General features: G+C 35.6%; 1 protein-coding gene and 1 long non-coding RNA gene across 3 annotated transcripts; one reads left to right on the forward strand and one right to left on the reverse strand.

Annotated features, from left to right (window-relative positions):
• The first annotated feature begins 4,075 nt into the window (after window positions 1-4,075).
• On the forward strand, window positions 4,076-4,438 carry LOC130712368 (oxygen-evolving enhancer protein 1, chloroplastic-like). Its single transcript, XM_057562205.1, has one exon. It carries the CDS (start codon window positions 4,076-4,078, stop codon window positions 4,436-4,438), a length of 363 nt encoding a protein of 120 aa, XP_057418188.1.
• Window positions 4,439-21,278: 16,840 nt separating this feature from the next.
• On the reverse strand, window positions 21,279-24,914 carry LOC130712227 (uncharacterized). 2 transcript variants are annotated; one of them, XR_009010867.1, is made up of 3 exons: window positions 24,298-24,685; window positions 23,461-23,579; window positions 21,279-21,656 (listed from the first exon to the last, which is right to left on the reverse strand). It is a non-coding gene; the product is annotated as an uncharacterized LOC130712227 (long non-coding RNA). The 2 variants fall into 2 exon arrangements; XR_009010866.1 differs by having other exon boundaries at window positions 21,279-23,579; window positions 24,298-24,914.
• Between the last annotated feature and the right edge of the window lie 559 nt (window positions 24,915-25,473).

A 25,473-nucleotide genomic window follows, 5' to 3' on the forward strand; every position in this document is an offset into this window, starting at 1 on the left:
GTTGTTGTTAGGGTCAGACAGCCAATGTTAAGGGCTTTAATATTTATGCAATTGTGCTTTTGAACTTTTATGTATGACCTATCACCATCAACATTTTGGTTTTTTTGCTGCTTTGACTTTTATCTGTTTTGACTCAGTGATTAGTCTTTCAATTTTTCAGTAATATATCACTGTTTTGGTATGTCATTAAATACTAGATTCAAGTTGATATGAATTATAGCTTCATTTTACTTTCAAGATAACATCCTTTCAAAGTCTAATTTTTTTGTGAATGAAAATTATATTAAGGACTAATCTCAAGTAAAATAACACTTACAAACCAAGTTACATACCCAATACATTATAGGCTAGAATGTCTTCAAGCTAAAATCTGATACTGAATTGTTATATTAGCCTATGAGTTGGGTGTGACACCGGATGGAGAATATTTTTGATGGTGAGTTTTTTTTTACATATAATGGAATTTGACTTGGATGACTACTTTAAATGGTGGCCTTGCTTCTTGGATACTAGTGTATTTTGTTTTAGCCCCTTCTCACTTGCTCCCTTGTGTAGCAATCGACTTTTCTGATATTTTTATCTTTTTTTCATTTTGTATTTCCTCTTTTGTTCCGGTTAGTACAACCATGTGCTCCCAATTATATAAATTTTTCGCATATAAAAAATTATATGCTCGCTTGATTTAAATTAAATAAACATTAGAAATTGAAAAGAAAAAAAGAAAGAAAAATTTAGTCACCCACACCAAAAAATTTCCTTAGATCTCTTAATAGTTAGAACTCGAACTTCAACGTCTTTTTTAACCTTGATAGAGATGTGTGCTCTAGTATTGCGCTAAGTGTACTATCATACTTCCCTGATGCTAGATTCCCCCTTGAAGCCCTTATTCTTGAAATAAATTTGGCAAAAGAATAACTCTTCTAAAGGAAGACACTACACTGCGTTATGAGCTTCATAAGAGTCCAACAATCATACATCCACATATGGTTTTGGCAGCAACGTCGAATTCAACTGAAAAATCATAGGAGGAGGTGGGTGACAACAAAAATGACAATGAGTGGTGATAGAGAGAAGGAGATGAAAAAGAAAATAAGTGACGATATAAAGATAACTACAATATGCATATTGTCATTGATAGTGCCTTGCGATAACAAGCCACACAAATTCAAAATACGTCATAAAATTTAAAGTTTCAACCATTTTCACTTGTTTATGATCAAGAACATGTTGGAGATATTGTCGATATAAAATCGCCCAAAAGATCACCCAAAATACTAGTTTATATAATACTTGAATGAGTTAACGCTTGGCGCGCGCGCGCACACACACACAAATATATATATATATATATATATATATATATATATATATTATTAGAAATTGGGAGGCCTATACTCAACCACAAAAGCTAGCTCAAGAGTTGAGGTTTGCACAACCCTTATAAACACTTGATTGACCTTATCTCTAGCCAATGTGGGACTTCTAACACACCCCCTCACGCCCAGGATTGAACAGACTGGAACGTGGGATCAACAACGGGTGGCCCAAATATGGGTGGTCTCCACAACAAATGGATCTAGGATAGGCTCTGATACCATATTAGAAATTGGGAGGCCTATACTCAACCACAAAAGCTAGCTCAAGAGTTGAGGTTTGCACAACCCTTATAAACACTTGATTGGCCTTATCTCTAGCCAATGTGGGACTTCTAACATATATATATATATATATATATATATATAAAAGATTCGCATCACTTTGAATTATATTGTTTTCTAATGCTTCATACTTGTCGTAATTAAAAGTTATAACAAGTGTATGCTTATGGTATATAATTATCATTCAAATTGTATTGTTTTTTAATCATGTTACTTAAATTATGATTAAAATATATGTTAAGCTTATGTTATTTTTTCAATTAATGAATTATTGGATTTTGTATAAAGGTTAGTTAATTTTTTTTTATTTAATTTTAACCTAGATGACAATTTGGGTGGTATCTCTATAGTATTTTTTTTGAAAATGGAAGATATATTATTAATAAGAAAGTCTGAGCCAGAGAAGCAAACCAGGCAAAGTACAATTTACATGAAGCTGAGAAACAAAAAACCCACCACCAACCCGCAAAATGGCAAAAGCGTAATCCCAAGAAAGAGTCTCATTAAAACCTTACTAGGAAAAACTCATTGAGATAAAAACCAAGCAAGGAAAAAGAGTACTACAATCTTGGGACAGCCATTTTGCATCAAGATACAATAAGAATCAGCCCCTACAATCATGAAAAAATTCCAGGAGTGTCAGACTGTTTATTTTCGTTTAACAGCAGTGACAACAACAACAGAACATCACAAGCATGGAATCTCTATAGTATTAACTATGAAGTCTAATGCAAAAAAAAGAACTATGAATTCGAAGAAATATACCATGGCAGAATCTTTTGAAGTGGGTGAGTTCCAATAATTATATTTAAAAGGAGTTTTTAAATAAGTGTTTCTAACTTTTTTTACATGGAAATGTTAAAATGGTAAATTAATATGCTAATTAAATGATCATATAAGAATTCCTTGAAAGGGTAGTCTGTGGAGGTAAAAAATGTATTAGTATTTTTAGATTAAGTAGTCTATTCCTATTAAAACCTTTTATATATTTATCGTTGACATACTAAAACTTTATATCCTTATCGTAAGGAATTTGAAAAAATTGAATATTAATGCACAAAATGAAAGCAATCAATTAAAGAGATTAATTGCTTAAGGTGGAAATTGTGATTTTCTCCTTAGATCTATTAATAACCTATTGATAATGTAGTGAGTTGTTGATAAAAAATCAATGCAACATGACCAAAACAAGCACAAGTCAAAACATGACCACGTTCTTGGTCATATCCATTTTAAAGGCTTGTTACCAAAGTATTTTTTACCTGACTCACTAAGATTAAGAAAATTAGTAAATCAGAAATAACTCATGACTTCGGTACGTTTTGGGTTTTATTAACAACATCTTAAATGTTATGCATGATCCAACAATGAATAAATCAGGAATACCCATTCTACGGAGACTGATCAGAGTTTCCGGCTTGCAGACTTCTCCAAATACTTTTTTTCTTTGTTTCCATGTTTTCCTTCTCTTTTCCATTTTTCCAATCGTGACTTACCTATTGCAAATTTTGAACATGTGACTTTTGTAAAGAAAGTGTAACAAAGTAGGCACAGTTTATAGCTAGAAAACATAGTAAAAAATGCTATGACCATAAAGTCGACACTCGTCACCTCGCCACTTAAACTAAGCTTGTCCTCAAGAAGACACTCAGACTATCCGCAAATAAAAATATTCAAACACTGGCAGCCTCACTACAATGGCAGCATCTACTCTCATGCAACCAACCAAGTTTGGTCGCAGCAACACTTTGCAGCTGAAATATACTCAATCCATTTCTAAGGCTTTTGGATTGGAGCCCTCTACAGCTAAGGTCTCATGTTCCTTATGTTGAGAATTCAAGTGCGGAGTTGGAGTCCCACATTGTTAAGTATGGGTGAGGAGAAGATTTTATAAAAGATGTGACTCCTAAACCTAATGCCTTAAGATTTTGGGTTAAGATGTGACGTCGATATCTTTTGGTGTCTTACTTTTCGGCCCATGGGTTCCCCTATCTCCCCCAACACCCTTTAGGCTGAATTCAGGGAGTCGACTCACAAGTGTGTTGAAGCCACCAAAATTGCAGGGTTTGCTTTTGCCACCTCTGCTCTAGTTGTCTCTGTATATTACCTTATCTTCAGCTCTTTTTCTATTTCTTCTTTACTTCCATTTTTCAGCATAGTTTGCATGATTCATTTAATTAAAAGCAAAATTGAGTAGTTTCTGTTTGATGATATGGTAAAGATCAAATTTTGATTTTTTTTTTCATTATTGTTGGAGGATCTGCTCCTGATTTCTATGTAGTTCATTGTTTGGTATCCATTGAAATGGGAGGGATTATAGTCTAATAGAACTGTGACTAGTGTATCAGTATAATAATTTAAAAATAGAGTTTTTTTGTGAAATATAATCATCAAATGAAAAAAAAGGAGCAGGAATCATGTTATACTCCTTGGAAGCATCTAGGAAGCCAGACAGCTTCAGTGGGGAGTTTCTAGTGCCATCATACCGTGGATCTTCCTTCTTGGACCCAAAAGGAAGAGGTGCTTCAACTGGTTATGACAAAGTTGACGCATTGCCTTCTGGTGGCAGAGGAGATGTGGAAGAACTTGCTAAGGAGAACAACAAGAGTGCTTCTTCATCCAAAGGGAAGATCACATTGAGCGTGACACAGAGAAAGCCTGATACCGGTGATGTGATTGGTGTGTTCGAGAGCATTCAACCGCCCAACACTGATTTGGGAGCGAAAGCTCCAAAGGATGTGAAGATCCAGGGAGTTTGGTATGCTCAGCTTGAGTCATAGACAACTTTATCTCTCTTCTGCTTTATTTTGTATTTTGTTGTAACTTCACAGTGTTGCTACAATTACCTTTGACACAACTGTCCAAGCATGAGAGTGTTATCCTTGTTTGAATGTATACTATCGACTTTCAATTATAATGCTCGAAAATGTCAAAGGTTTAAATTAATGGTGTGTGTGTGTCTATCTTACAGCTTCTGTTCTGGAATTCGATTATTTTTGTTCCCCATTTATGGTAATATGGTAGTAGCAAGGTTACCCTTGTGTTTAAAGAGATGCTTCATTGAATCCCGGAATGATAGCTCAGCTATGTGATCTGAATATGGTGTTAGACTGTAGGTTACTCTTTTCTTCCTGCTCTGCATTTAGTGGTTTGATAGCAAAAGAAAACAAATGTGGTTGCAGTTGCTTCCTCAGCTCTGGTTCACAAAAATTATCAAACATTTTATGCCCATATGAGGATTAAACTATATTTTGAACTGAAGTGAACATAAACTGGGGGATTTTAATCAATTACCATCATAATCTTAAGGACTGGATGCTCTAATTTTATCTGCCATTTTTATTGCTCTTTTATTTTTTGCATGTTAAAAATCAATCCAAACAAACTTTGATTTTCCTAGACAATGATTTCATCTCTTAAAATTAGTACCCATGCCTTAGTCTTTTGAGTTTTTGGTTTTACAAAGAAGTTTGGGATATTTCTTGTGGAAATTCATCCATGATTTACATTTACCTTAGCTTTGTGAGTAAGTGGAGGTCAGAAAGCTAGTGAATCACAGTTTGGACTGCCAACCAGGCCTCATCCTTTGGATGAAGGTGATAAATCTCAGGGTATTTGTCGTGGTTTTTGGCGAGCGTGGTTCTTTGAGAATGGGTAGGTGAGACCCTCAGTTCTCATCGCGAGCCTAGTCATTTTGCAGATCCCCCGGTGGCTATCATGGTCGGTAAAGAGGTTTCAAAGTTTACACATCATTATTCTCGACATGTTTATGAGTTTGACGGCTGATTTATGTTCAACGTTTACTGAACATGTCGTGGGTATCACATGTAAAACATATAGTGATTTTGGAAAAGTATCATGCATTACATTGCATTTGATGGATTTGATGGTTCTGGTGTGTAAAGCTTATTCATGTAATATTATACCTTGACAAGATTGTGTTGAATGCTTCTCACTCCTCTATTTTTTCTCTTGGTTTTTCTCTCCTCTTTTATCTATGATAGCTATTGGAGAAAAAAATTGTGTCGTTGAAATATGAGGGACAAGTCTATGGATGTAGATAGAGGATTATATGTTATGCACCAAAGTTATTAAGTCATAATAGCAATCGGTGGATAAGAGAATATGATTTAGGATCATGTTTTATGGTATTTACTAGAGTTAAGTTTAATGGTAAATGTAGTAGAATAAGGCATAGACATAGTTGTAAGTTTAAATGATAAGTGTTGATGTTATAATCGGAGGTTGAAAAGGCATTTTTAAGGATATATTTTAATTTTTTAGTGTAATAGTAACTCTTGTTGGTGTCACAAGAATGAATGTCATAATAAGAACTTTAATGGTCACATGAAACATTTGGTGATACAAGCTAATTGGGAGACCAATGTGACTAACATTTGAAAGAATCACATACAAATTTGCCAGTTTTTGTTGTAGGGTAATTTAAGTGGTTGGTTGTATCGTTCACTGATTGAAGTTACTATTCAATTGTGTACGTTGTATGTATATTACTTATGATTCTACTTACCCTTCTCTTTAAATAAAGAAATAAATAGATTACAAAAAATATTTATTTAGTTGAATCAGTCTTCCACTTTGACCACATGGAAAATTAAAGGACATAAATACTTCAAAACTACCACAGTAATAACCCTTTGATAACGCAACAGACAAATAGTAATAAATTATTTTTAAAATTAATCTAATACTCATTTAAAATATATTATTGATTTTTATATAGTAAGTCTCGTTGGAGTTACAAGATTGAACGTCATAATAAGAACATTAATTACCACATAAAACATTTGGTTATACAGGCTAATTGAGAGACCAATGTGACAAACATTTAAAAAAATCAAGGACAATTTTGCCAATTTTTGTCGTAGGGTAATCTAAGTGGTTGGTTGTATAACTCACGGACTGAAGTTACTATTCAATCGTGTGTTGTATGTATATTACCTATGGTTCTATTTACCTTTCTCCTAAAATAAAGAAATACATATATTAAAAAAATTATTTATTTAGTTGAATCAGCCTATCACTTTGACCACATGAAAAATTAAAGAAGGACATAAATATTTCAAAACTGTCACATTAATAACCCTTTGAAAGAAGTAGAAAAAATGCAACAAACAAATGGTAATAAATGCCTTTGAAAATTAAATTAATACTCCTTAAAATATATTTATGTTTTATATATATTTAATATCTATTTCACTAAGTGAAATGTTGTGGTGGTTCAAAACTCTTTAAGCAAGTAGTTGGGGGTTCAATTCTCGACTCATGTGAATGAAAAAAACTCATTAGTCAGCCTCTACTGCTTAGTGCACTGATGATGAGGCAATGTATTAATCTTACACCTACCAGCTGTAGTGATACCTTGGATAAGATTGTTTTTACCACTTTGTTCAAAAAACAAATAACGCCTTACCATATTAAAGAGGTAATTCTTTAAAAAAAATATCAATGTGGTAATTAGTCAATTCAATCCAAAATAAAAATTAATGCGAGCAATAAATTCATTAAATTCAATTCTACGACTTTATGAGTTATTATTAATTAATGCGACAATGTCCATTTAATTCTCACACGTCAGTCATAAATGTTATGAAAAAAAACTACTCCAAAACTCCTATATAAGGACTCACAATACTCATTGCAAATCACCTTATCCAGATAAGAACCTTCAATTAACTCCCCCTCTCAATCTCCACAATCACCAGCCAAGTTTCTTCACCATGGCCAGTACAAACAACTCTAGCCATGCTTCCTTTGCTGCCTACGCTCGAGCAATCGAAAAATATTCTACTCCAGTTATATTAACTCCTTGGACAATTGGTGACAATAACCAAACCAAGGTTGGTGTCACTTATGAAGGTGTGAATCCTTCATCTAAATCAACTGTGGATCGTACTGAGAAGGACATTGTTTCTGGTCATCAGATCAATGAAGATTATGATGGTAAGATTCGTAGTGGTCCACACATAAAAAATGGACCATATCCGTGCCCACAGTGCGAAAAACAATTTGTGACATCTCAGCACTTTGCTTCGCATACCCGTGATCACTACAAGTATGAAAGCAAAGACCAGAGGAGGAAGAGAACTTTATCAAAATTTCAAAGGAGAAATTTTGCCCTTAAAAAGGTTAGTGGTGGACTCACTGTCGTTCCCATTCCTTTTGAGGGTGCAGGGACATCAAGGGTTTCTAGTGAAGAAGACCCTACTCATGGAATGGAAGCTCTTGGTGATGGATTAGCTGGTGAAAAAATCAAATTAGAGCCTTCTGCATAATTTCTCTAATGTGTTTGAATAATGTCAGTTTTTAGGGTTTCGTATCCTTGTGTCGTTTGTAGTGTTGGTGTTGTTGTTTGGGTCAGGAAGCCAATGTTAAGGGCTTTAATATTTAGGCATTTGTGCTTATAAACATTTATGTATGACCTATCGCCATCAATATTTTGTTTTTTTTTGCTGCTTGGACTTTCATCTGTTTGACTTAGTGATTAATCTTTCAATTTTCCAGTAATATATCAGTGTTTTTGTTTTTGTCATTAAATACTAGATTCGTGTTGATGTGAACTATAGCTTTGTTTTACCTCATAGATAACAACCTTTCAAAGTCAATAATTTTTTTTGAATGACACTTACACTCAATAATATATATTAAGGACTAAACTCAAGTGAAATGACACTTACAAATTAATCAAGTTTCACACTGATAGAAATACAATAAAGTACCACAAAATCACAATACATTATAGGCTGGCATGTCTTTAAGCTAAAATATGATACTGAATTGGTATAATAGCCTAGAAGTTGGTTGTGACACCTTGACAGGTGGAGAAGATATGGTGAGCTTTTTGACATATAAATAGGGTTTGCCTTCCAGGACTACTATGAATGGTGGCCTTGCTTCTTGGATACTTGTGTATTATGTCTTAGTCCCTTTGCACTTGCTCCCTTGTGTAGCAATTGAGTTGTTCTACTAATTTCATCTTTTTCATTTTTGTACTCCTACCTTTGTTCTGGTTGTGACTACTCATGTGCTCCCTATTAATAATTTTTTTGGCTTATAAAAAATATCATAGGCTCGCTTGATTTAAATTACTTAAACATTAGAAAATTGAAAATAAAAAAGGAAAGAAAAATACACTCATCCACAAAAACAATTTGCTCTAGATCTCTAAATAGTTAGAACTCAACTTCAACGTCTTTTTTGACCTTGATAGAGATGTGTGCTTCAGTATTGCGCTGACTGTGCTATCGTACTGCTTGATGCTAGATTCAATTGGATGGGCTGGACAAGAGAAGAGGTAACCTTCATTGCAACTTCCATTGATCGAGTGTTAGTTGCTTTTTCTTTTGACCCAGGTGGGAAAGTTTACCAAGCCAACCTTTGCTTTTGTAGTTCTCCCAAGGACAACTCGTCTATTCTCAAAGCCCTTATTTTTGAAATAAATTTGGCAAAAATATAACTCTTCTAAAAAATACACTATACTGAGTTTTGAACTCCATAAGAGTCCAACAATCGTCGACATATGGTTTTGGCATTAACATCGAATTCAACTAAAAAACCAAAGGTGACAATGACAATTACAATGAATGATGACATAGAGAAGGAAATGAAAAAGAAAATAAGTGACAATATAAGATAACCACCATGTGCATATTGTCATTGATAGTGCCTTTGCGATAACAAGTCACACATATACAAAATACTTCACAAAATTTCAAGTTTCTACCAATTTTCACTAGTTCAAGACCAATGGTAGACTAATAAAGAAATTAAGAAAAAAATCATTATGATCAAGAACATGTTGGAGATGTTGTTGATATAAAACTGCCCCAAAAATATCATACCAAATACCAGTTTATATAATATTTGAATAAGTTAATGCTCGACACGCGTATATATAGAAAAAAAATTCACATCACTTTGAATTATATGCTTTCTTGCTACTTCATACTTGTCGTATTTAAAAGTTATAACAAGTTTATACTTGGCGTATATAATTCTCATTCAAATTGTATTCTGTTTTAATCATATTACTTGTTATGATTAAAATATCTATTAAGCTTATGTTATATTTTAAATTAATGAATTATTGGATTTTGTATAAAGTTTTATTTAATTTTGACTTAGATGACAATTTGGCTGGAATCCCTAATATTAACTAAGAAGACTCATCTAAAAACAAATAAAACAATCTAAAGTCGACGAAATCTATTGAAGTGTGTGAGTTCCAATTAATGACATTTAAAAGTTCTTAAAAAGGTTTTTCTAAATTTTTTTACATGAAAATGTTAAATGGTAAAGTAATATGCAGAAGATCGCATAGGAGTTCCTTGAAAGAGTTGTCAATTGAGGTAAAAATTGTGTTAGTATTTCTAGGTTAAGTAGTTTATTCCTATCAAAACCTTTTACATATTCATCGATAATTATACTGAAGCTTTATAAAGAATTTGAAAAAAGTAAGTATTCATTCAAAGGATGAGAGCTATCAATTAAAGAGTGAATCGCTCAATCGTGTGTTGTATGTATATTACCTATGGTTCTATTTACCTTTCTCCTAAAATAAAGAAATATATAGATTAAAAATATTATTTATTTAGTTGAATCAGCCTCTCACTTTGACTACATGAAATATTAAAGAAGGACATAAATATTTCAAAACTGTCACATTAATAACCCTTTGAAAGAAGCAGAAAAGATGCAACAAACAAATGGTAATAAATGTCTTTCAAAATTAAATTAATACTCATTAAAATATATTTATGTTTTATATATATTTAATATCTATTTCACTAAGTGAAGTGTTGTGGTGGTTCAACACTCTTTAAGCAAGTAGTTGGGGATTCAATTCTCGACTCATGCGAATGAAAAAAACTTATTAGTCAGCCTCTACTGCTTAGTGCACTGATGATGAGGCAATGTATTAGTCTTACAACTTCCAGCTATAGTGATACCTTGGATAAGATTGTTTTTACCACTTTGTTAAAAAACAAATAACACCTTACCACATTAATGTGGTAATTGGCTTAATCGCACTTTTGGTCCCCCACGAAAGCGATGTGTGCCATCAGGGTCCCTAAAAATCTCATTATGCATCCCCAACGTTAACCTCCGTTAACAGTTTTGATCCCTAGGCAGTTTTCCATCCAAAAATTAATGGTTTCGGGGATCAAAAGTGTAATTAAGCTGAAAAGATTCTTGAAAAATAAAAAATCCAAAAACATTAATGTTGTTCTTCATCTTCATCATCTTCCTCTATTATCTTCAAACCCAAAATCCGAGAAATATCCAAAAAAATCAAACCCATAGCAGACCCAGATTACACATCTTAACACCCCACACTACTACTTTTTTGAAAAAACCAAACTCATTGCAAACAAAAACTGGGGAAAACGCTACATAGCATACCACACCCCACCATGTAACCCCAAATACTCCATCCAAAATCCTCCATACTCACCCAATGCCCATAGAAAAACCATAAATAACAAATCCACTAGCCACCTATAAACAGCATATCAGCAACAGCCACAGCATATGCGAGGGAGTACACCGGGTTCAAAATTTTCAGATCTGAAAGCATTCCCCAAAAGACCCGTAGCACATGAACCTAGAAGCATTGAAAGACTCCAAGAGAGTCAAATTTGTGAGAGAACCTGTTCACGTTGACAGCCACCACTCTAGAGAATCAAAGCTGCAAGCCACCACTGCGCACCTTCTGAAGCCATCTTCATCGTTGTTCCTCACCGCAGTAATCACCCTGGAAGCCACTGATCTCTATCTCTCTCTCTCTCTCTCTCTCTTTCGTAAGTGGAAAACCTGAATCTTGTCTGATTTCTGGATTGATTTAGGTTTTATAAGATTATAGGGTTGATTGGGGCAAGCTGATTTCTGGGTTTATTACTTCTATGTATGCTGATTTCTGAGTTTATTGATCCGAAACCTAATCCCCAATCTTGGTGGATGAAGGTGAGAAGGTTTGGTTCAAGAGTGGGTGAAGGTGATTTTGATTAGAGTGGGAGGATTTTTTATTTATTGGGAGGATAAATTTTATTTTGATTTAGTACGTTTAGATGAAGATAATGGAAAAATGGAATGAAGACAATGAATATCTGGGTTTTTCAGATGAAGGTTTCTATCCTAACAATCATGTTTTTTGGGTTTTTAAGTTTATTTTATTGTTATGGTTTAATTAAATTTTTGTCCTTAGAAACGTTAGTTTTTGGATGGAAAACTGTTCGGGGACCAAAACTGTTAACGGAGGTTAACGTTGGGGATGCAGAATGGGATTTTTAAAGTTTAGGGACCCCGATGGCACATATCGCTTTCGTGGGGGACCAAAAGTGCGATTAAGTCGTGGTAATTCTTTAAAAAAAATATTAATGTGGTAATTAGTCAACTCAACTCAAAATAAAAATTAATGCGAGCAATCAATTCATTGAATTCAATTATACGACTTTATTGGTTATTATTAACTAATGCGACAATGTCCATTAAATTCTCACACGTAAGCCATATGTTATGAAAAAAAACTAATGATAAACTCTTATATAATGACTCACAAAACTCATTGCAAATCACCTTATCCACATAAGAACCTTCAACTCACTCCCTCTCTCAATCACCACAATCACCCAGCCCAGCTTCTTCACCATGGCCAATACAAACAACTCTAGCCATGTGTTCCGTGCTAGAACATAGAGAGGGAAGGTAGTGCCCAAAGTATGAGGAAGGTGATGAGAATGCTTAGAGAGAGAAACTCTAACCGCTTAGAGGGAGAAACTGTAACCGCTTAGAGGGAGAAACTCTAACCGCTTAGAGAGAGAAAGTATAACTGAATTTCAATGCTATTATTATTCAAATGAGCTAAGAGTCCCTTACAGTTGGTATTCCCCTCCTATTTATAGAGGTGGAGGTTGGCTTTGGCGCTCTTAGTCTGTCCGAATGGGCCAGTTGGGCCTCGGGAAGGGAGGCCCAAGGTCATGGCGCGTCCCACGCCCAAGGTCGGGTCTCCTGGGCAAGGGACCCTGGGGTCTCGCCCAGTCCACAAGTCCACAAGACACCGAGCTCGAAGCATGAGAGCTAAGTGTGTCTTTAAGCAAGAAACAAGGCGAGAGCCCTAAGGATGCCGACTAAAACTTAAAAACTTAAAATCTAGAAGTAAAAAACGATGGCCAACACGGCCTGATAAAAAAAGCCTTTTGCAATCGACACTTTGGGCCTTCAGCTACGCCCTCTTCTTCCGGGCGACCCCAGTCCACAAGCAGGCTTGTGGTGGGGGCTTCTAGTCCACCCGCCTCACCATAGTTATGCACGTGCCTTGAATCGTGGAACTCTGTCGCTTGTTGTGTCCATCCCACGCGTCGAGCCTTGAAGTGACGCCAGGGTCAGTGAATCCACAAAATCTCAACCGCTACCTTTGACATGTCCCTTCCAGTCACATCACAACTTTGACAATTTGAATTTTAACCAATTGGCAGCAACCGTTGCAGCTTTTCTTTTAATGCGTCTTTCTCACTCCCCAGAATTTCGCAACTGCAATCATGTCATTTCCTGACGTCATGGGGCACAACCTCCCTTTTTCCTCCACCTCTCTCGGTAACCGTCCACAACTTCTTCCTACACGTCCCCCTCTGCACGTCACTCCCCGCTTATAACAGCATTATCTTACTAACCCCTTTCGTTCCTTTACGATTACGAACCTTTGCTTCATCACCCTTACGCGAACTTGTCCAATGTTAAAATTACCTTTATTCCTTGCAATCCCTCTTCAATGACTCCAAAGCGCCAGACCAAAAGCTCCAAACGTAATGTCGTCGCTACCACCTGTTTACACCAAATTTTGGTAAAACAAATAGAGAATCCAATGATCAATCTGGGGACTGGATTCGAGTCCTCTTGAGTTCTTTGGTGAAAACGTTTGAGTGTCAATTCCAGATTTTTTCATGAAGAACAAGATAAAGTAAAGAAATTGAGGCAAATAAAGGCAAAATAAAAGGGAAAAAGAAGAAAAGATGAAACAATATGAATTGAAATGCAAAGTAGATGAGATTACACCACAATCATGCTCATGATCTCCTAATTGCCATTTGTCTGTGTGATTGACTTGTTGGTTTTCAGAGTCTAAGAGCCTAAATGTGTGAAATCTAATTATTCTTAGTTACAACCTACTATTTATAATGTTTGAAATAAAACTGCTAACATAATCCTATGATTAAGATTTAAACATAGAAAATAACTTCCTAATCAGAGCCTTTGATTTCTTGTAACCGCCATCTTCAGTTCTGCTTCTGCCTTGCTAGATCTCCTTTCTTCCATTTTGCTTCCAACACTGTTGCATTTCTTCTTTTGCTATCGAAATCCTTTGCCTTTGGTCGAAATATACTTGTCTAGTGCCACACAAAGAATGTCGAAATATTACTCCATATACTACAAGCACCCAGACTTAAGTTCACAATATATATTAAAGGTCGAATATTATATAACATTGTCTTTGAATCATGATGCCACTATTTCGACCTTGGGAAACATAAACAAAGTCACTATATAATTCCAAGATTAATGATCGAACATATCTTAACTTCACAGGCAACATGAAACTTAAATTGTCTTTGGTTTATTGGCTTATCAATTTGGCATGAGAATTTGACCAATAATGAGTATGAATTTCGACCCAGCAAGCTATAACATTCGACATGTATGTATTTGACAATAATTTAGCAGTAAGATAAAAACTACACTAAAACATAACATGTATCTATGTGCACCATATCTCAATAATTAATTTCTAAACCTGAGAATTTTGGTGTAAACAGAGGCCCCCCAAAATGTTGTTTCTCGAAGGAAGTGAGAGGAATAACATTTTGAATTATGCCACAAAATTAACTAAACATTGTATGGCTTTCTTAAATAACTTGGCCAATTCCTTGGGGAAAGCTTATGAGGATTTCAGCCACATTTTTTTTATATAGGGACTTGCTAGCACCAAAATTTACAGGTTTGGAAATTAGCCATTGAGATATGGTGTACATGGATGCATGACATGTTTCAGTGTAATTTATACTTTACTGCCAAATTAGTAGAAGTTGCTGGGGTCGAAATTGTAATTAAGGATATCTTGGACCAGTATTTCGACCAGATAGGAGAAAACACTTCTTCGACCCAAGTGTTGATAGTATATAAATCAATGGCAAAGGCTATTAGACAGAGTGAGAAAACATGGCAACATGTTAATGCCAAGGTGTACTTTAGTCGAAATATATATATGACATATATTGGCAGAGTTACTCGAAGTTATATGTTGGAGGCTAATGGATTTGGCTACTATTATATACTATGCCAAGGTCAATCTCTTCTAGATTTTAGATTGAGATTGTGGCAATACCAATCATGAGATTACTGGAACATGATTTGGATGCTATATATGTATGCATATTAAGAATTGATAGAGCTCGACATAGTGATGTTTTCGACTAAACCATGAACAACATTTGAAGCCACTTTTTCGATGAAGATATGGAGACCCTCGAAGGAACAAAGGATGAAGAGTCAGCAGCAGAAGTTATGAGGTGGAAAGTTACCGGAAGAGGTTGTCAAAGGAAGCAGTTACTAGCACTTACTTAGTGGCTTAAGTGGAGGTTATTAGTGGCTTAGGCAGTTTATTTTAAATAAACACATGTCCTTTAGTGGGCAAGAGTAGTTATCAGAAACTTAGTCTATAAATACTAGTTCAAATTGTAATGTAAGTAGACTCACACAATTACTCAAAACTCTCCATGGATGCCTTCAAGTCTCATGTGACATATGGCTACAAAGAGACTAAGAGTGTGCTGTGATTCTCACATTTAATTTTCAATGCAATTTCATTTCCTTGCCATTTTGATTTCCTTTTACTTTCTGTTCTTCTTTTTTTTTTTCCTTTCAATCTTTTACCTTTCCCTTTTGTTCATACCGTTCTTCACAAAAACCCAGCCTTGACATTTAAAACGTCTTCACTAAAGAACCCGAAGAGGACTCCAAATCCGGTCCTTAAATTGCTTTTGGATTCTGCTTGTTTACCAAAATTCAGCGTAAACAAATTGGCACACCTGGTGGGACCATTTTTGTGGAAACTAAGTTTTAAAGTGTCATTTATATCTGGCCTTGAATCTATTTGGGTTTCAGGATTCAATATTAAGACCATAAGTGATTTGACATTGTTCGTGTATCCAATATCACTATACCCAGATTTCTTTACTTGATAAAGGCCATATTTTTCTTATATATCACTAGTTTCATACAAAGGAGATATATTTGGCCTCTAAATTGAATTCGAATTTGGATCAAAAGCTGGAGTCCACCGCCAATTATAATTGGTCCTTTTGATTTCAATTTAAGAAGTGAAGAATTTGAGAAAATGTTTAATGGCAGAATGATAAATGATGCCATTTCTGAAAATTCTGGGCAGAGAGCAAATCAAAATGGTCAAGAACATACCCAGTTCAACACATTGGGAATGACCATGCCTTTGATTCAAAGTGGTTCAATGAATTTATTTCCTTCAAATTCAACCACTAATATTGATTTACAATTAATAAGGCAACAAATTGACGAGAGTAAGTACAACATGGTGAACATGTTGACACAACAGATGTCAACTATGCTTAATCCTCTCATTCAAAATACTCAACACTTGACTCGACAATTGTGTCGAATTGCTGATGTTTTTGGAGCACCGCCTTTGAACCAAACGTTCCAGCAAGTTCCTGATTATGGTCAAAGTGTGCCTCTAAATTTTACTCAACATGAAGTTCAGAATTTTAGTCAAAATGAGCCTCAAAATTTGCCTCAAGATCAGAATTTTGGTCCAAACGAAGTTTTGAATGGACAAGAAAATTCAGTCCAGAATCAGCCACAGAATTTTGATCAGAATTTAGACAACAATGTCTTAGTTAATCGAAATCAAAATGACTATGGGGGGCCACAAAAGTCGAAGAAGTTCTAAATCATCATGGTTTCAATGTTGGATATGCCAATCGTCCAAATTTCACGTCTCCGTTTTCTGAAGTAGTTCTTCAAGCAGAACTTCCAAGGGGAGGAAATGTTCCAAAAGTTACTAAATTTTCAGGAGACACAGGTGAATCAACTGTTGAACATATTGCAAGGTACCAGCTTGAAATTGGTGATCTTGCTAACAATGAACAGTTGAAAATGAAATATTTTCCAAGTTCCTTGACGAAGAATGCTTTCACATGGTTTACTACTCTACCTCCTAATTCGATCCATAATTGGAATGAATTGGAGATGGCTTTTCATGAGCAATTCTTTAGAGGAGAAACCAAAGTGTCATTACTGGACTTGGCTAATGTTGAGAGGCAACCGAATGAGCCAATAGATGACTACTTAATTCGATTTAGGCATATGGAAACTAGATGTTCTACTCATGTGCCTGAATTCAAATTAGTAAAAATGGCTATTGGGGGCCTAGACTATTCAATTAAAAAGAATTTGGTTAATGATGAGTTCATAGATATGACTCAATTGGCTCATAAGGTTAAAAGAGTAGAGAAACTAAGGCTTGAGAAATACAAGCCTGAAGAAGTTTTTCAAGGAGAAGAAAGTTCTTGCATAAGAGCCACTCAGAATCCTGAAATTGGTCAAGATGAAATTGATCAATCTGATGAGGATAGTGGTAGTGATGAAAATGAAGTGAATATGGCTGAATTTAAGCCAAAGTCTCCCTATACTTATGAAGATGGGAGCAAAAGAAAATTTCCAGCAAAATCCTTTAAAGAATTGAAGACTACAAGTGGCTATCAGAAGGTTATGGTGAAAAGGAGCCAGAATTTTCCAAGGACCTCAAGCCCAAAAGGGGTTGGCTGAAATATAAATATTTTTGTTTGAAATTCGGCATACATTGCAGGAATTCGGCACACGTTGCCGAAAATAAAAGAGAAATGTTCTTCGTGGCAAAATGATATGCCAACTTGGTAATAAACAGTGAATTGGTCGAAGTTTGTGTTGCTAAGTATTGGGGTCATGGTTGAGATTTGATACTTTCTTTGGATTGATATTATATGTTGATGAAACATATTGCCATGGTAATATCCAAATGCCAATGTCGAAATGTTGAAATTGCATGATGGTACTGGACGTATCTCGACCACGTTAGAAAATGATATCATTTCGACCAAAGAAAATGAATAATGGCTTACTCTTGAACTCTTCCAATTTTCTAATTTTTCCACTAATCTTTGGCTTAGCCATTAAATGGTTTAGTCGAATTTTATATGCTGAAGGTGGCAGGTGGCAATCGAAATGGAGAGTTACAAATTCAAAGGAAAAGTGGTTAAGTGATTTCAAAAGGCCATGGGGTGTTTGCTTAAAATTTTGGTGATATAACTCAAAATGTTATTCCTCTCACTTCATTCGAGAAACAACATTTTGGGGGGCCTCTGTTAGCACCAAAATTTACAGGTTTGGAAATTAGCCATTGAGATACGGTGTACATGGATGCATGACATGTTTCAGTGTAATTTATACTTTACTGCCAAATTAGTAGAAGTTGCTGGGGTCGAAATTGTAATTAAGGATATCTTGGACCGGTATTTCGACCAGATAGGAGAAAACACTTCTTCGACCCAAGTGTTGATAGTATATAAATCAATGGCAAAGTCTATTAGACAGAGTGAGAAAACATGGCAACATGTTAATGCCAAGGTGTACTTTAGTCGAAATATATATATGACATATATTGGCAGAGTTACTCGAAGTTATATGTTGGAGGCTAATGGATTTGGCTACTATTATATATTATGCCAAGGTCAATCTCTTCTAGATTTTAGATTGAGATTGTGGCAATACCAATCATGAGATTACTGGAACATGATTTGGATGCTATATATATATGCATATTAAGAATTGATAGAGCTCGACATAGTGATGTTTTCGACTAAACCATGAACAACATTTGAAGCCACTTTTTCGATGAAGATATGGAGACCCTCGAAGGAACAAAAGATGAAGAGTCAGCAGCAGAAGTTATGAGGTGGAAAGTTACCGGAAGAGGTTGTCAAAGGAAGCAGTTACTAGCACTTACTTAGTGGCTTAAGTGGAGGTTATTAGTGGCTTAGGCAGTTTATTTTAAATAAACACATGTCCTTTAGTGGGCAAGAGTAGTTATCAGAAACTTAGTCTATAAATACTAGTTCAAATTGTAATGTAAGTAGACTCACACAATTACTCAAAACTCTCCATGGATGCCTTCAAGTCTCATGTGACATATGGCTACAAAGAGACTAAGAGTGTGCTGTGATTCTCACCTTTAATTTTCAATGCAATTTCATTTCCTTTGCCATTTTGATTTCCTCTTACTTTCTGTTCTTTTTTTTTTCCTTTCAATCTTTTACCTTTCCCTTTTGTTCATACCGTTCTTCACAAAAATCCAGCCTTGACATTTAAAACGTCTTCACTAAAGAACCCGAAGAGGACTCCGAATCCGGTCCTTATATTGCTTTTGGATTCTGCTTGTTTACCAAAATTCAGCGTAAACATGACTCAACATTCTTTCCAGTTCAGGTCGAAATAGTAGACTAAACCTCATCATATTACTTGGTCGACAAAATGAATTTCACTTAGTCAATGACCATAAAAATTTCGACCAAGCTTACCAATCAAGATATATGTGGATCGCAACCAGCAACCATATTTTTAAATCTATTCAGATCTATTGGTCGCTTACTTGGGTTTATTTACCTTTCAATTGCCAAGATTGATACCATTTTTCATATCTGGCATCTATGAAGCAATTTCTACATATATGTCATTAGAATCCAATATCAAAAACCAAGTTTTTGAACCAATCATCAACATCACCTTCGACTTGGTTTACTACTTTGCCAATGACATTAGAATTTTCAACCATGTATATTCAGGTCGAAGCCAAAGATGATAAAGCTACATGCCATTCTTCAATTTTTTTTTTCGACCAACTCACTTAATCCCTTCGATCTTAACAATTTAGAGCCTCTTGACATACTGTTCTCGAATCATCAATTTGGCAGAAGCATTATTTCGAATGCTAAAACCATATGCTGGGCAAATTAATATTCCGACATTTATCATGTGGTCTCGAAAACCAACTCTTTTACGGCTGCGAAAGCCGATTTTATTTTCGGTCATATAGACCGAAATTCGAACTAAAGTATTTGTACTTCAGCCAATCCCTTTTGGGTTTGAAGTTCTTGGCCAATCTTGGCCTCTTTTAACCATCATCTTCTGATAATCATTTTTAGTCTTCAACTTTTTAAATGATTTTGCAGAAATTTTTCTCTTATTCCCACCTTTATGGCCAAAAGGCTTTAAAATATGAGAAGTATAGGGAGGCATCACCTTAAATTCAGCCATATTTACTTCATTTTCATCACTATCACTATCCTCATCATCAGATTGATCAAATCCATCTTGACCAATTTCAGGATTTTGAGTGACTTTTACGCAAGAACTTTCTTCTCCTTTACAATATTTTTCAGGCTTGTATTTCTCAAACCTTAGTTTCTCTACTCGTTTAACCTTTTAAGCCATATCCCTGAACTCATCGTTAACCAAGTTCTTTTTAATCGAATAGTCTAAATCCCCAAAATTGTGTTGACAAATTCTTCCTTGGAGATTATCAACATTCTGATTTTCGACTAAGTTATCAGGTTCATTTCGACCCAAATTCTGAATTTCATTTTGAGTCAAGTTTTGATGAACATTTTGACCATAATCAACAATTTGCTGGATCGTTCGGTTCAAAGGCGGTGCCCCAAAAACATCAGCAATTCGACACAGTTGTCGAGTCAAGTGTTGAGAATTTTGATTCATATTTTGAATGAGAGGATCAAAGATAATTGACATTTGTTGTGTCAACATGTTCACCATATTGTACTTACTCTCATCAATTAGTTGCCTAATTGATTGTAAATCAATATCAGTGGTTGAATTTGAAGGAAATAAATTCATTGAACCACTTTGAATCAAATGCATGGTCATTCCCAATATGCCGAACTGTATATGTTCTTGACCATTTTGATTTTCTTCTTGCCCATAATTTTCAAAAATGGCAACATCTGTTATTTTGCCATTAAACATTTTCTCAAGTTCTCCACTTCTCAAAAACAAATAAGAGTACAATAACGATCAATGTCCAGTTTCGATGTTGGACACAATGAGAACTCAATTTGAAGGCTAAAATATTGTCTGAAACTAACAATATATAACATTTATCAAATCATGAAATTTGTGTATATTCAAGTGCAAGTGAACACGGGTGCACGTAGAATTTCAACCACAAATCAAAACCAAGTATCGCTTTGAGCACGTTCACAACAGACTCAAGACCAAATTGATTGACACTTTGAAAAACATAATTTTCACAAAACTTGTCCCACTTAGTGTGCCAATTTGTTTACACTAAATTTTGGTAAAATAAATAGAGAATCCAATGATCAATCTGGGGACTGGATTCGAGTCCTCTTGAGTTTTTTGGTGAAAACGTTTGAGTGTCAATTCCAGATTTTTTCATGAAGAACAAGATAAAGTAAAGAAATTGAGACAAATAAAGGCAAAATAAAAGGGAAAAAGAAGAAAAGATGAAACAGTATGAATTGAAATGCAAAGTAGATGAGATTACACCACAATCATGCTCATGATCTCCTAATTGCCATTTGTCTGTGTGATTGACTTGTTGGCTTTCAGAGTCTAAGAGCCCTAAATGTGTGAAATCTAATTATTCTTAGTTACAACCTACTATTTATAATGTTTGAAATAAAACTGCTAACATAATCCTATGGTTAAGATTTAAACATAGAATATAACTTCCTAATCAGAGCCTTTGATTTCTTGTAACCGCCATCTTCAGTTCTGCTTCTGCCTTGCTAGATCTCCTTTCTTCCATTTTGCTTCCAACACTGTTGCATTTCTTCTTTTGCTATCGAAATCCTTTGCCTTTGGTCGAAATATACTTGTCTAGTGCCACACAAAGAATGTCGAAATATTACTCCATATACTACAAGCACCCAGACTTAAGTTCACAATATATATTAAAGGTCGAATATTATATAACATTGTCTTTGAATCATGATGCCACTATTTCGACCTTGGGAAACATAAACAAAAAGTCACTATATAATTCCAAGATTAATGATCGAACATATCTTAACTTCACAGGCAACATGAAACTTAAATTGTCTTTGGTTTATTGGCTTATCAATTTGGCATGAGAATTTGACCAATAATGAGTATGAATTTCGACCCAGCAAGCTATAACATTCGACATGTATGTATTTGACAATAATTTAGCAGTAAGATAGAAACTACACTAAAACATAACATGTATCTATGTGCACTATATCTCAATAATTAATTTCTAAACCTGAGAATTTTGGTGTAAACACCACCCCTCTCCGGTGCGTTTCTCCTGTTCTCCCGCCCCCTCCCGAAGGCGTTCCTCTTAAAGAAAAAGACGGCATTGCCTTCCGAACGAAGACTTGGAAAACTTTAAGTGCTCCCGCCGTGAGGGCTTTGCCCGCCGGGACAATGCCTAACCAACGGTCAAGCTTGAAAAAAGAATCGTCCATTTGGGAGATTTCCACAGAATCCGGCGGATTTTGTCATGAGAAACCTCTTGACAAGCTTCTGTATGTCAGTGCCTGCTCACCCCTTGAACGCCCTTGGCTTCGTCCCAAAGACGACTTCGTGGGTGCTCCTCACTTTTTTTACGTGTATGGGTATATGTTCACAAATTTGAAGATTAAATTTCGTTTTTCCCCTTTTATCTGCTCCGTTCTTCACAATATCAATGTGACTCCTAGTCAACTTCATCCCAACAGTTGGGCCTTCCTCTGGTGTTTCGAAATTCTCTGCGACGCGATTCACCAGGAACCTGAACCTTTGACCTTCTTTTATTTCTATCGCGTATCTGTCCAGCCCTCCCCGCAACGCAGCTGGGTTTCCCTGGAAGCTAGGCCTGGTCGCCAGCGCTTCATCCCTATCTGGCCTAGCATCACCATCGATTTAGCCAGGAAATTCTTCAGGGTTGTGGTGTCCCACGAATATCCTGAGGTTTTCACACACAGAGATGGCACCGCTCGATTTCCTTTCTACTGGACTCAGGGCGCGCGCCAGATAATTGACCCGTCCGAGGACTCCCTCACTCCTGAACACAAGGCTGTCATCGACTTTCTGGCCCGTCTCGCCGTTTCAGACTGCTCTCGCGTGATTGGTAAATCTTCCTCTTCTACCCCTCTCGTTCTTTCTATTTTCTACCAGCTTACATTTTCCTTCTCTTTTTTTATTTTTATTTTTAGGGCAAACTCACTGTGTCGATGAGGAGCTTCTGGCGGCCTTTGAGAAGAAAAAGAACGTCTCCTTTCCCCCTCGAATAAATTTGAAAGGCGACAAGGCGTCTATGTTGAGAATCCAGGCGGGCGGGAAACGGCCCCTTGGCGAGGAGGATCCTCGCCCTTCCCCAAAAAGGTTGAACTCCGGCGAGCCTTCTGGGACCATTCGCCAAAATCAATCAACAATAACCATGTCTTATCCACTAGAAAGCAGTAATGACGGAAACCAGTAAACGGCCGAAGTCTCTCAGAAAACGAAGACACACGCCTCAATAAGTTCACTTGGCCGAAGCCTCCAGAAAACATTTTCCCAATTCAGCATAATAATCATAATCCAATGTCAATCAATATAAACATCTTCATCTCAAACACAGGCAGTGCGATAAAAGCAGGCAAGACTCAAAGACACGCTAAAACTGAGTTACCCTTACCTTAGTCAATTTCCTTCCTAAACTGCAACTTCAATCCAATCACATCCTTGCTTTCCCGTGTCGGCTCGCTTCCCTTTTGTTCTTTGGCTTCCTCGCCAAGTGTTCCCGTTGTCCGTACCCTTCATAAGTACATATGCTAAACCTTAGCCTCTAAGATCATATCTAAAGTTCCAAAACAAGCTTAGCTAATCTTTCTAACTCACTTAGGCTAATTCACATGCTTTATGTTTCAAGGACTAAAGTCCAAACCGAAGATATTTGTGAGTTTAAAAGAAAGGTCCTTAAAAAAATCTCATTTTGCAAACAAGTCCTCAACTATAAGTGAGTTCTTTTTCAACCCTCAACCTTTAATAAATTTATCAAACAAACCCCAAGACTTTTAAGATTCAAGTTTAACCCAAAACTCTTCAGCCTCTTGTGTATTAAGCCCAAAGTTTTCCCACACTAAATTTTTAGTCCTCAAACTTAACTTAGGATTTTCACTAACCAAAAACAAGTTTTAGAATTAATTTTCCAAGCCCAAAACACAAGTCATAGGCTCGGCCACGTCTACATAAATATGTATAAATTTTCATTTTTCCCCAAATCACTTCCAAAGCAATTTTTAACATTTAAAAATAACTAATCAAGGCTTAAATTAAATCATTAAAATCTCAAAATCACTTAACTCAAAAAAACAACTTTTTAAAAAACTAATCGGTGAAATCCATAAATCCGGTGATGGAGAACAACAATTGTAAAAACATTTTGGATGGAAGTCATTTTTGAAAAAACATAACAAATCAAAACTCAAACTTTACCCATTAAAAACATGATAAAAAGGAGAAGAGGTTTTACCATGAAAAGAGAAGATAATGATGGTGAGGAGTGGCTGTCGTTGGTGACCAATGATGAAGGTGAAACCATGGGGGTTCTCTAGCCGTGGGTCATAGGGAGTGAAGAAAAGGCTCGAGCACTGTGTTGTTTTACTGGGTGAGGAATGAATCTCATATTTACTAGGAAGGGAACAAGCTTTGTGTGGCTGATTTCTTTATATGCTATAAAATAAAATAAAAACACTTGGGTGTTGCTTCTCTCTCTCGGTCCAGGAAGCAAGAAAATGATGAGAGAAAATGGTCTTAGTTGAATGGAAGAGAGAGGACGCAAGTTAGCATATGATAGGAGACTAAATAATTGGTATTATAAGGAAGAAGAGGATAAGAACGTGCGTGGACAAGAGAGTGGTACCAGATATATATATATATATATATATATATATAGAAATAGAGAAGAAGAAGAATAAGAAGAAAGATTATGGTCTGCTGCAAGAGAAAGAAAGAAACGTGACAATGAAAGAGAAGGAGAGAGTGAACGTGAGTGAGGGAGGATAAGGACGGATGGTTTAGATATTTAGGGAGAAGATATTTTAAAATCAGTACGAATTTATTTAGACACTGAATGATTTAATTTATAGAGTTAAGAGAAAAATATAGAGGTGATATATTATTATCTCAAAAATTATGAGGAACTCTATGAAATAATAAGATATAAAATTGAATCACTTTGAGCTAAATAAAATGATCCATGGACAAGAAAGTGAGTAAAAACTGAATTAAAGAATAATTGTGGGACAATTAGAACAAATATGACGTCGTCATATTATGCGTCTAAGCTAAGTATGAATTATAGGAAAATGACAATAGTGATTATTATCATTTGAGGAGAAAATATTTTGGAAACGACCTGCTCCAAAATCTGACACAAAACTGATTAAGGAAATATTCTCCGGATGAAAAAACTTCATTCACGAAAAAGATTTATTGAGACGAAATGATTATAACTACGTGGACGGAAACTCCGGAAGGAGCCCCGAACACAAATCCTTTGGGGCAGGGTCTCACTTTAGTCCCTGCGGAGATAAAGTCTAACTTTATCGGATTTCCGGAAAGCGAAACCTATCGATCTTACAGTCAAAAGTTCCATAATGGAACACTTGCCATAATCAAACATAAAACAATAGAATATAAACACTCA

This window comes from Lotus japonicus, chromosome 4, assembly GCF_012489685.1.
Source record: "Lotus japonicus ecotype B-129 chromosome 4, LjGifu_v1.2".
NCBI lineage: Eukaryota > Viridiplantae > Streptophyta > Magnoliopsida > Fabales > Fabaceae > Lotus > Lotus japonicus.